Source organism: Mustela putorius, unplaced genomic scaffold (assembly GCF_011764305.1).
Source record: "Mustela putorius furo isolate JIRA1106 unplaced genomic scaffold, ASM1176430v1.1 tig00000166_pilon_pilon_pilon, whole genome shotgun sequence".
Classification (NCBI taxonomy): domain Eukaryota; kingdom Metazoa; phylum Chordata; class Mammalia; order Carnivora; family Mustelidae; genus Mustela; species Mustela putorius.
Window position 1 is genome coordinate 5299138 of NW_025421301.1, and position 12519 is coordinate 5311656.

Genomic DNA, 12519 nt, shown 5'->3' on the forward strand with positions numbered 1-12519 from the left:
ATAGGTGCCTTGGCTTTCGAAATCAAGGAGGCCAAGATGAAACTGGTAACGTTTAAAACTGGCGAGGTCTCAAGCTTTGGAGGTATCTGCCTAAACTCCTGGATCACAGTAACACTTACATCTCTCATAAATGTCAGATCCAGCCTTTGAGATGGTCATGACAAGAACAAAGTGATAACCATGACTCTTGAGCAATGAGTTCCTTAACTGAGGACAGACCTCGGTCCTTAAAGTGATTCCTTACATACACAGCTGTTGGAAAGGAATCAGATGAGGATGAGGATGTGGAAATGCAGCCGTGATTGCTAGGAGAAACTCAGACAACTGCAACTAGAGAAAGAACATGAGCCATTTTAAGGACATACCGATGCTTGGTAGGTGACAAAGCTGTGGGCTGCTAGGGGATGAGAGCCCCTGAAAGATGATGTATTTGGGCAGATGTAATTACCATCTAGGGCTTATGAGCATGAGATTGTGTATCAGAGGCAGGTCTCAAACAAAAGCAGCCATGCCAACCATTACTGTAGTTGGGAATCAATCAACAATATTTATATACACAGTTCAGAATGGACTACGCTCCCTACGAGGGACCATGTGGTAATGGTCATCAATAACATCTCCAAGTGCAAAGGACAGCAACCAGCAATAAACCATGTAGCTGCCAAATAATGTCCCTCACTGGATATCACCAGACCAAGGGCTAAAGCCCCCAACAAAACTTCGAAGTTACCAACAGCAGTATGTTTATCTCCAGTATACAGTGAGATGTGTATATCTTCAAAATTTTGCAGTCTGTTAATAAGAAATACTTTGATGATTCTAGGAAATAAGGCTGCACAACTACTAAGTTTATTGACTTACTCATTTGATTCATATTCATTGCTTTTGTCCTTAAAATGGAAGTTTTAGAGTTTTCTTGTTATGTCAATGTTCATTCTTTCTTAGCAGCAAAATCCTGAGTGAAGTTGCAGGGGTTGTAGAATAAGTCAGTAACAATAACAAATTGGCTGTCTTATCACATCTAACAGATGTAAGAGAGGCACCACTGACATTGATTCAGGTGTCATTAAACCAAATACTCATCTTTGATAATACCCATTTAGAAGCAGCAGTACAGAGACATAACAGGCATCCAATCCATACATGACAAGCGATGATGCCAGAGAGCTTCCCAAGTTTTGTTTTTATGACTACCTCCAAAATCATTCACAATGATAGTAGAATTAAACCAGTTTTAGGTTAAAAACAGAAAATTTTAAGGGAAATTTTCCCATTGATTAAGTCAATAATGGCCATAACTTTCTAGAATTACAACAATCAACTCATTTTTAATTTCTCCATAGGAAATAATTAGCATTCTAGCATTTTTTAAACCTATTTTCTACTTAAGTGAAAATGTGGGGGTTCCTGGGTGGCTCAGTCAGTTAAGTGTCCAACTCTTGGTTTGGGCTCAGGTCATGAACTCAGGATTGTGAGATGGAGCCCTGCATCAGGCTCTGCACTCAGCAGGAGTCTGCTTGAGATTCTTTCCTTCACCCTCTCCCTCAGACCCTCCCTCCACCCTGGCTTTTGCTCTTTCTCTAAAATAAATAAGTAAATGAAATCTTAAAAAAAAAAAAGTGAAAATGTGATCCTCTGTTGAAAATTTGGTTCTCCAAACTAATATTTTTTTTTAAAAAGAAAATAATATATTTTGTTTCATTACACTTTTATTTTAGGGCTAATTTGGGAACATTCTAGCAAGAGGCTAACATAAGCATTAGAACAAATCATATATGTAGAGTCCTCTAATTTGATAAACCTCCCACAACAATGCTCTGTCCTTTATAATGACTCTCAGATGGCTAAAGTGGAAGTTCTTGGACAAAAAAAAATACTCAAGACAAGTAGAAAAACAATATTATTAAATGGATTATGCTCTTAAAAGAGTAAGGCCTTCCTTGTTCCAGTCAAAATTAGTTTAAATGGTAACACGCCCGCTCATTCTCATCTGGTTATACTGAACATCAAATAGCCTAAACTTTCCATTTCTCTTTAATGTTGTCTTGACTGGAGACACAGAAATGGTTGACTGATATAATTATAGTTGATAATTATATAATTATGATTGTACTTGGTCTAAGTAATGATTTTTGCAAGAGAACTTTTAACACTGGCCAGTAATGCATATATTCCAGTTACACGATTTGACAAGTGTGAGAATACCAAGCCCTCTCCTGCACACTGCTGTGTTCCCAGAGCTTTACAGAGACAAATGCATGGCCTTCTGCACACTCATGCCATGAATTCTCAGGCGGAGCCTGAGTCACTCACCCTAAGCAGCCAGGAATGTAAACTGAGCTGTAAACAAATACAAACAACCCTCGAAAACAGAGAAGAAAGTAAGGTCATGAGAGGAAAACTTAGAGATGATAGACTTCTAGAAGGTGAGGTACATTGGCTCAGCATTCACATGCTTTCAAGTTAGAAGTTTATTTGGGAAACTTCCTTCCCCAGACAGGCTTTCCTGATTAATCCTCTCTTTTCCAGAGAAAACGCCTCTCGCTCCCAAAAATTTCCTTGAAATTATCTCTCTAGGTTGGGAAAAAGACAGAAGGAACAGCTGTTTGCTACAGCACTATTGCCCAGTGACTGTTTGTAAGTGCATGTGTTTCCTACTCTGTTTTTCTGGGAAAAGTAGGAGCTCAGTCCAACCCATGATGATATTTGAAGTAACCTGGTTTTACATCTCAGGAACTAGGTAAATGAGTAGTTTATTTTCTCACTTTAGAAGTGATACTAGTAGAATAATATATTTATCAGAGAACTATATACACTTGTAGTTCCAAATAATCAAATAAGACGATAAAAATATACCTGTAACATAATAAAATCAATTATTCCATCAACAACTACTCACTGAGTACTATTAGGCACACTTACTGGGCTTTCATTATGTGCTAAATACTCTGTTATTGGCTCTATATGCCATTATTCCATTTAATGGTAATAATAATACTTCGAGGTTGATATTATGATTGTTCTCATTTCGTAGATGAGGAAACTCAGCCTTAAAGTCTGCAGAATTTGCCTAAAGTCACACAGCTAATCAGAGCCAATGCCAAGAACTTAAACCAGGGCTTGTCCAGTTCCATAACCTACAATATTAACTACCATACTTTCCAGCCCATGCATTTTAAAAAGGGCTTTTCTGACTAAGGAGCAAATTAGTATAATGAAATGAGAGTCTAGCATAACATTATTATATCTTTATTAGAACGAAGGGGTGCAGTTCAAAGAACACTGGATTAGAACTTTGACAACTAGAGTTTAGGACTGGTTATGCCATTACCTTAGTGTGACAGAGGGAAAGTCACTTAAAATTCTCTAAAGTCCCTCATATGTAAGAAGAAGGCTGAAGTAGAGGATTTGGGAAAGATCTGCAGGTCATGATATAACTTGCTATGAGGTGTTGAGGGATGAATAGGAGTTTCCCTGGTATGGGAGAGAATATTCAAACCAGAGTAAATGATTCATTGTCTTATTTTATTGCATGCTCAAGCCATTTTTAAAATCAATTTCCAATTATTTTTCAGACATTCTTAATGAATCTTAAGTGATTCACTTAACCTCATACTTCTGAGAGTACACATTTCTCTTTATAGGTTCTTCACAAAGGTTTTCTTTTGTGTATCATCACTGTCATGGCTGGTCCTCCAATGAGCTTCACCATAATAGTCTCCTCTCTTTAAATCTGGGCCATCTCTGTGACTTGTTTCTCACTGAAAGAATATAACAGAACTGACACTGTATGACCTTGGACTTAAGTCATAAGAAACCTTAAACTTTTACCAAGTTTCCTGGAATATTCCACCTTGGGATGTTCCCTCTTGGAAGCCAGCTACCATGTAATACATCTGACATCTCTGGACTCTCGCATGAGGAGCTGAAGTCACATAGAGAGGCCCTATGTTGATGCTCTGGTCCAAATCTAGCAGAGCTCAGTAAGCAGCCAGTATCAAGTGCCAAACATGTGAATGAACAAGTCCTTTTGGGCAGCCCAATAGAGACTTCCAACAATTACAGCCCTGGCTGTCATCTGATGGCAACCAAATAAAAGACTTCAAAGGAGAACTACCCAGTAGGGCCCTGTTAAAGCACAAAACTGAGAGGGAATTAAAAAAAAAAAAAATTTTAAGACAAAATTTGTTATAGGTAACCAGAACAACAATAGAAAACCAGAGTGGCCATATTAGATTTAAAACAGGGATGCAAAATGAAAATGCCATCTTTAAATCATTTTCATTATTATACATGTAAAATGTATATGTTCCTTCAAATATGTTGGCTGCCATTGAGAGCTTGTGCAGACATGCACACATGTGCAGGCAGGTGGGGAGGGGCAGAGAGGGAGAGAGAAGATCTTGAGTAGGCTCCATGCCCAGAATGGAGCCGGATGCAGGGCTTGATCTCAAAACCCTAAGGTCATGACCTGAGCAAAAGTCAAGAGTACGATGCTTTACCGACTGAGCCACCCAGGTGCTCCTCCATGGAATTTATTTCTAACCTGTCAGGCAGAATAAAACTTAATAAATATGTTCGTCATGACTTGGCATACACAGTCTCTTCATTTACTTGAATGGTTTCATGGATGAAATGCTATACTTCTCTGAGATACTCTAGTTATTTGAATCTCAATCTTACTGATATTCTGTGCAACCTGCTATTGTCTTGCTACATTACAGTGCTCATCACTTTCATGGTCTCTTTCATTTGTCACCTTATAAAAGTGAAACAATCTTTATGTCTTCACACAAGTGCATTCAGGATATCAAAACTTACTTTTTTTTTGCCAGTTTCTTTTAAGTTGGATCATGTCATATTTATATTTGGGGATGGATATATGCCAATATAATTATTTTTAGACCTCTTGGGGGTATTTTTGCTACTTTGACAAAAAAATATCCTTGGAATAAAATCACCCTATAAACTACCTTAAGATAGTATCGTTTTTCGACAAAAATGTGAATTTTCCAACACCATCTAAGTTTGTTGCCTGAACAAATCAGGAATTAAAGTTTCTTTTATACTTGTTATATCTTACAAATAAACTGAAATCAAGAGCTTGGAGATGTTTGCCTTCAGATGTTGATATAAATCATGTCTACATGTCATCATTGTTGGTTTGGTTTTCTGTATTAAATCTGATACTCAGAAGAAAGCATGGGTGTTAAATCAGATTTAGAAAAAAAAATCTGTGTGGTGACATACATGTATAGTCACTCAAAAAAATTCTCTCTCTCTCTCTCTATATTTTTTAAAGCATGTTCTAAATGTCTGTTGTATATAATCTGGTCATTGAAAGAGATCAAAAGATTTTTCAGTTTAAAAAATATTGAATGTCAGTGTCTATTCTTTTTTTTTTTTTTTTTAAGAGCAGAAGAGAGAGTGAGAGGGGCAGGGGGGCAGAGAGAGGGAGACTATCAAGCAGATTCCATGCTGAGTGTGGAAACTAATATGGGGTCTGTCGCACAACTCTGAAATCATGACTGGAACTGAAATCAGAAATCAGATGCTTAACCAACTAAGCCACTCAGGAGCCCCACCAATGCCCTTCTTGACTAAAATTTATTGAATGTTATTTATTGTGTTCTGGGCCTTCAAAGGGAGTATACTGTTAAGGAATAATTTTTCTTCCTTTCAGTATATTTCTACCTTTTGATCAATTTTCTTTCCTTCAGTTTCATATACAACATTCATGGTCATATTTCCCAGATGGAGGAAACTGGAATTTCTTTCTTTCTTTTTTAAGATTTCTTTTATTTATTTTAGAGAATGAGTGCAGGCAAGTGGGGGAAGGGACAGAGGGAGAGTGAGAATTCACAAGCAGACTCCCTGCTGAGTGTGGAGCCTGAGGGCTCCATTGATCCCAAGTCCTAACATCATGACCTGACCAGAAATCAAGAGTTGGCCGCTTAACCGACTGAGCCACCCAAGTGCCCCAAAGACCTGGCATTTCTTAATCTTTGCTGCTGCAAATATGCTATTATTTGCATATTTGCATTATTATTAAAGCTCAGTTAGACCTTCTTCCAAAACAACCAATAGCCTTTCATAATTTGGTTCTACTCTTGACATAATTTACTAATTTGCATATGGCACTTTGATAGTTTGCAGATTTTCAAATATTTTTCTGCTACTACCCATGACAGAAGGATATCCGTGTGTGGGATACCCTCCTGCCCATAGCACAACAGACATGAGCAGTATGTCAGGTACTGACTATGGCCTCCCATACTTCACAGTGCTATCTGGACCTAAATAACAACATGTAATTTCAAGCTCTTAGAGGACTGACTGCAAATCTACTCCAATTTAATTTTGAAAAGTAAATCACTTACAGACTATATTATTTTGACCATTACTGGAAACATGTTACTTGCTCCAAACCTCTTAACTAATAACAATATATATGACGACATTACTATTGGACTGTTGGAGAATCACAATTCTATACTATTTCGTTATTTCATGAAAATTGTATAATTTATCTACAAAATGTTGTTCATAACATTCTCTTATCCTCTTAATGGGTCTGTGGGATCTATTCTGCCTTTCATTCCTAACACTGGAAATTTGTGTCATCTCCTTTCTTCGACTAGTCTGACTAATATTTTAATAACTTTTACTCTTGTTTTTATTATTTCTTTCTTTCTGAAGGAAACTCTGCTAAATTTAAATTATTCTTTTTCTAGTTTCTTCAGATTGCAACTTGAAGTTCTCCTTCGGTCTTTTTTCATTGTGAGCGTAAGCATTTTCATGCTCTAAATTTCCTTCTAATCACTTCTTCACCTGCAACCTACAAATTTTGATATGTTGCGTTTTCATTATCATTCAGTTCAAAAGTAAATTCTCCTATGGGGAAGTTAGGTCTGTGGATTATTTAGAATGTGTTGTTAATTATCAAACATTTAGAGATTTGCAGATATGTTACTAATTTTTAGTTAAATTCCACACTAGCAAGAGAATACAGTTTGCATGATTGTAATTCTTTTAAATTTATGAGACTAGCTTTGTGGCCCTGACTGTAGTCTATCCTGGTGAATGTTCCATATGTTCTTAAAAAGAATGTGTCTTACCATTGTTGGGTGGAGTTCTTTAGAAATGTCAATTAGGTCAAATGTTAATATGGTTATTTCAATCCATCTATATTTTTACTGATTTTCTATCTACCTGTTCTATCTGTTCTATCAATTACTAAGAATGTTGAAATCCTCGAATTGTGGATCTATTTCTCCTTTTAAAGTGCTTAGTTTTTGCTTTAGCTTATTTTTTAAAAATATTTTATTTATTTATTTGACAGAGAGAGAGAGAGAGAAGAAAGGCAGACTCCCCACTGAGCAGGGAGCCTGATGCAGGATCACGACCTAAGTCAGAAGCTGACACTTAATTGACTGAGCCATCCAGGCACCACTACTTTAGCTTATTTTGAAGCTCTGTTTCATGAAGGATTTTTACATATGCTTGATGAGTTTTTATCATTATGAAATGTACCTCTTACTTACTTACTCTGAAGTCTACTTTGTATGAAGTTAATATTGTCATTAAAGTTCTTTTTTCTTATCAGATTTATTGAGGTATAATTTACACATAACAAAATTCACCAATTCTAAGTGTGTAAATTGATAAGTTCTGAGAAATATGTGGGGTTGTGTAACCATCATCACAGTTATGATACAGAATATTTCCATCACTATGACAAGTCACCTTCTGTCCCTTTGTGGTCAGTCTCTTCCCCCACTCCTGACATCTGATATGCTTTCTGTCTCTATAGTTTTTCCTTTTTCAGAATGTTATATGGATGGAATCACAACACGTAGCATTTAGAGCTTGGACTTTTTTGATTTAGCATAATGTATTTCTAACCCCATTGTTAGTTTGTTCTTTGTTACTGCTTAATAGCATTCCATTGTATGGACAGACCACATTTTGTTTACCCACTTACAAATAGAAAAGTATTTGTGTTTCTTTCAACTTGGGGCCATTCTATAAAGCTACTGCAAAATTTGGGTACATCTTTTTAAATGGAATTATCTCTTTATTTCTTTTGGACAAATATCTAGGTGTCTAGATCATACAGCAAGACTAGTATCTGAAACCCAAGAATGGTGGTCTTAGGCTATCTTTCTTTACTAAACACATTTCTAATTAATGCAAGACTCAGTCCCCGAAGTTATGAAATCATGACTCCATAATGAACACTGTACCAGTTAAAAGGAGTACACCACAAAACCTTGATACCTTTAGGTAGACATTTTAAGCCCTTAAGGTCTAATAGAGGCCACGTGCAGCCAGAAAAAAATGTCAGGAAAACTGACAGCTTAGATTCTGATCTTGATTCTACTTGGAGAATGTAAGAGTTTTTCAAGATTACAATAAGTAGTAATTTTTGACAATGGGAATATGTGAAACTACTAACCCAGTCCAAATCTGCGTTTAGAAATTCATCTATGCAATTCGAATATACTTTAAGACATTCAGACACTATATGTAATGGGTAGACGTTACTTTTTAAGGATACAAAGAGTTTTCTCTACACACCCAAATAATTACTGTGGATATGATTTGGGCCTTGATTGATGACTTTGTTCGTTTTTCGCGCTTGCAGCAGACCTCTGTATCCGTTTAAGACGAAAGTGGCTAGAATCACCTGCCCACCCTAGCTTCCAATTGCAACTGAAACGGGTCAAGGAGATCAAGGAGCCGAAACGCAGGTAACGGCTTGGCTGGCTTGCAGAATCTGACATTTAAATCGCCCTGCCCTTCCCGGCCGCGGCTACAGCCAGGCGTGTCAGAGACTGAATGTAGAGGAGAGAAGAGCTGGGCTTTGCCTGGCCGCGCGCGACGACGCGCTAGCCTTGGCCTTCGCAGCAGCACTTGAGGAGCCCACTGGCAGGGCTGCTCGAACGCCCCCGCCGCCCTCCACGAATCCCGCAGTAGCCGGCAGGTGTGCGCGGTGCGCGCGCACGCAGTGCGTGCTGGGTGCGGGTCTAGCCGGCGGAGGGGCTGCTGGGCGCCTCGCGGAGGCTGGTTGGCTGGTGGGTGTCGGCCTCCCTGCCATCCCGCCTCCTTCTCGTCTCGCGCTGGCCGGGGATGCTCGCGCGCGGCACCCCCTTGCCTGTAAGCCGGCGGTCCCGGGGGTGTGGGGGGGTGGTGGCGTGTGTGAGTAGCTGGGAGGGGGCCGCGAGGCGCTCGGAGGAGAGCTCGCCCGGGTTAGTCCGCCGCCGTCACCTGACTCGTTGGAGCAGCCACAGCTGAGGTGGGGGCGGGGATGGGAACGCGGCGCGGATCGCTAGAGAGACGCGGCAGCGCCGGCGGAGGAGGCGGCGGCGGGCGGGTACAGGCTCCTGGGGCCACGGGCGGCGGGCGCAGGGACCCCGGAGCTGAGGGCGGGGGGCCGCGCTAGGGCTGGAGGCATCTCGCCCCGGGGCACCGGGTCCGCGTGCGGCCGCACACACCCACCCGGCGCGGCTTCCCTCGGCGGCCCAGGCGCCGCTCATCCTGCGGCTGGAGGCGCCGCTCCTGGGGCGGGGTGAGTACCCGCGGCCCCGGCGTGGCCTCCTCCCCCGCGCCGGGGCAGCGCGCGGATCCGGAGAGGATAATCCTAGGGCGCGGAGAAGGGCAGCGGCTGGGTGACAGCTCCGCGGCGCGCTCGAGTGCGGGCGGGGGGCTGGGCTGGGCTGTCAGCCCGTCTCTGCTCCACTGCCAGGAAGGGCGAGGCGCCGAGAGACTCCGGCGCCTCCGCAGAGCCCCCGGGCGGCCCCTGCGGCGGAGATTGGGGGCGAGGGGAGGGGACTCGGGCGAAGGGCCTCGGCGGGGCTTTGGAGGCGTTGGCGAGGAAGGAAGGGGAGGCGAGGGCATAATATGGCGCAACGCTAGGATAATCTCCACCGCGCCCGAGGGAGGACGAGCCCACTGCTGCAGCAGCGCGAGGAGGAGGAGGGAAACGGTCAGGGCTTGGGTATCCGATTCATCCCCCGGAGCCTGCGGGCTACGAGGAAGAAACGCCGCGGCGGGCAAGCGAGAGGTGGGCACCCGGTGGGCGCGGCGCCCAGGGAATAAGCCCGACGCACGCCGGGGCTGGTCGGGCACGCGGGGATCAGGTTGCAGGCAAAGTGCAGATTGACAGGCGGGCGGCGGAGGGGAGAGGCGGGCTGCAGGGCGAGTGGGACCCGGACGGTGTCACGAAGCTGGGACCGGAGCCCGTGCTGGGGTTCGGTGACGGACCTACTCTTGTTGGAGACCCCTCTAGATCGCGTCTCAGCAGCGGGGCTTAGCGCGTTGCTGGCTCCTCGAGCTGGTACCAGGGCGGGGACGGAGGAGAAGAGAGCCGCCGTGCGGCTGGAGGAGGCAAGGCCGGGGTGCTCGGAGGGTAGGGTCTGCGGGTTTAAAGCAGGACCATCTCCCCTTCTTTCCCGCAGAAGAGGAGGTGATAGACGCGGCCGGAGAAGATGTCGGGCCAAACGCTTACGGATCGGATCGCCGCCGCTCAGTACAGCGTGACAGGCTCCGCTGTTGCGAGAGCGGTCTGCAAAGCCACCACTCATGAAGTGATGGGCCCCAAGAAAAAGCACCTGGACTGTAAGCATCTTTTTATATAAGTGGGACATGCGCACGGCAGAGGCGCCCTGGATGCCGGCGTGCGGCCTGGGCTTGCTGTCGATAATGCTGCAGCTTGCAGAAGTCACAGCTGGGCTGCCCCTGAGCTCGAAATCTCCAGACCTGGAGGTGTTGCCTTGGGTCAACTCAGAAACCTTGTTTGTGCCATTTTTTTTCCTCCTGTTGACCTCCAAGGTCTTGGTGGAGGAAAAAGAAAAAAAGAAAAACCACAAAACTATGTGTACTAATACTATAAAATACGGAGGTATTGTACATCCTGGATTAGGCACTTTTCACCTCTTTTTTTCTTTCTCTACACCCCACCCCTTTGTCCAGGTTACAGGAAATCAGGGGTTGCAGAGTCATATACCACTCCCAAAAAGAAAAGATTAAGAAAGATGAAATCATAAAAGGTCAAACTTGTCACCCTAGTTTTCTAAATACATTTTTGAATAGTTTTAAAATAGTGTCTTCTTTTCCACTGTGGCTGCTGAGATTTCGTGTGTGAGTGTGGGTGTGTGAGTGTATGTTGTATGTAACCACACCAAACCGAAATAAATTCAAGCTATTCAATGAGGAAACTGGACTTCAGAAATAATGGCGATTTCATTTTACACATCCTGGCACACTTCTTTGTCCCTTTCTCAGAAACTGCTGGGCAGAATGACTATGCTGTGGTCACAAAATGGATGTGCTTTCCCAGCATTCGAGATGGTGCACTTTTACAAGAAAACATTTCATTCATAATGCTTTTTCTTTTTATTGGTTATTTGATGGAAAAAAAAGCTTTGATTTAGTTTGGAATCCATGGATTTCTAATATAAATTTTTCATTGGATTATCACAGTCAATATTTTGTTATTGAAGGATAAATAGGGACTTAGAAAAAGGCTTTCCATTTAAAAACATGTCCCCAAAATATGTTCTATAGCAGCTTTTCAGTCTTTCTGAGATGCTCAGGATCTGCTCTGATATGGTATTTGTTGGTAAAGGTTAGTGTTGGCCTAAGAGACAAAAGTGTAGCCATACCCATTTCCCATCTGCCTGCCTTTGCCCATTTTCTGAGTTTCTTTTGCTTCAGGCCTTCCCTAGTGTCTGCCTTGTGCAGCTGAGAAAATGGCATAATTGACTTTATTCCTATTATGTGTATAAGCACAGCTTGATGGAGCTTACAGCTGGACATTGTAAGGGTTGTCCAGCCTTGTGAGGCTGTTGTGTTGTAAAATTGAGTAATTTTGCTTTGAGAGGGTTGTCTGAGGGGAAAACAGCATTACCTTTTTCCTGAGGGAATTTTTAACAGAATTTGTTGATATGGTATCATGTGTTATATATGCAGTACAGAATGGAAGAGGCCGCCAGGGCCAGGGCACCTAACAGAAGTGGAAATTATAAATTCATGACCAGCTCATTTTGCTGCAGCATGCTGAATCATTTAGCCATCTTTCCATCAGTTTCCCCAACTCTGGAAAGGTGACTCATGTCTTCAAGGTATGTGTAAGTCTAGGAAATACTCGTAATAAAAAAGCTGTAGGTAATGGATTTGCTAAATGCTATGAAAATGGTGGATCAATATATCGATACATTTCACAGAACATTCACAGATTTGAGCATTTCATTAAAACATTTGGATAAAGACTCACTTTTCCATATCTAAATATTTAGTCACCTTAATCTTTTAGATCTGGATGGCCTTTTAAAAATTTTCAAGGTGGGAGGTTTTCCAGTATCTCCAGCATATGTTAGTGAGTGGGGTGATTTTGAAGATGTGGAACGTAAGGGGGGAGATTCTGTATTTAGAAAGCAGATGAAGCAGGAATTGGTATTGAATTATTAATGTGAATAATCATAACAGTTAAACATTTATTGAGCAGTTACTATATGC

The 12519-nt window shown here is 42.2% G+C and overlaps 1 protein-coding gene across 15 annotated transcripts in view; it reads left to right on the top strand.

The window, feature by feature from the left end:
* Positions 1-8874: 8874 nt before the first annotated feature.
* Positions 8875-12519, top strand: part of SNAP91 (synaptosome associated protein 91) — a 152486-nt gene continuing 148841 nt past the window's right edge. For 10 of the 15 annotated variants that reach the window (XM_013046378.2, XM_013046384.2, XM_045075877.1 and 7 more), the window contains exons 1-2: positions 9386-9571; positions 10461-10620. In XM_013046378.2, coding sequence (XP_012901832.1) covers positions 10491-10620 — 130 coding nt within the window. In that variant the 5' untranslated portion in view covers positions 9386-9571; positions 10461-10490. The other 5 variants (XM_045075874.1, XM_045075872.1, XM_013046380.2 and 2 more) reach the window with 5 other exon arrangements.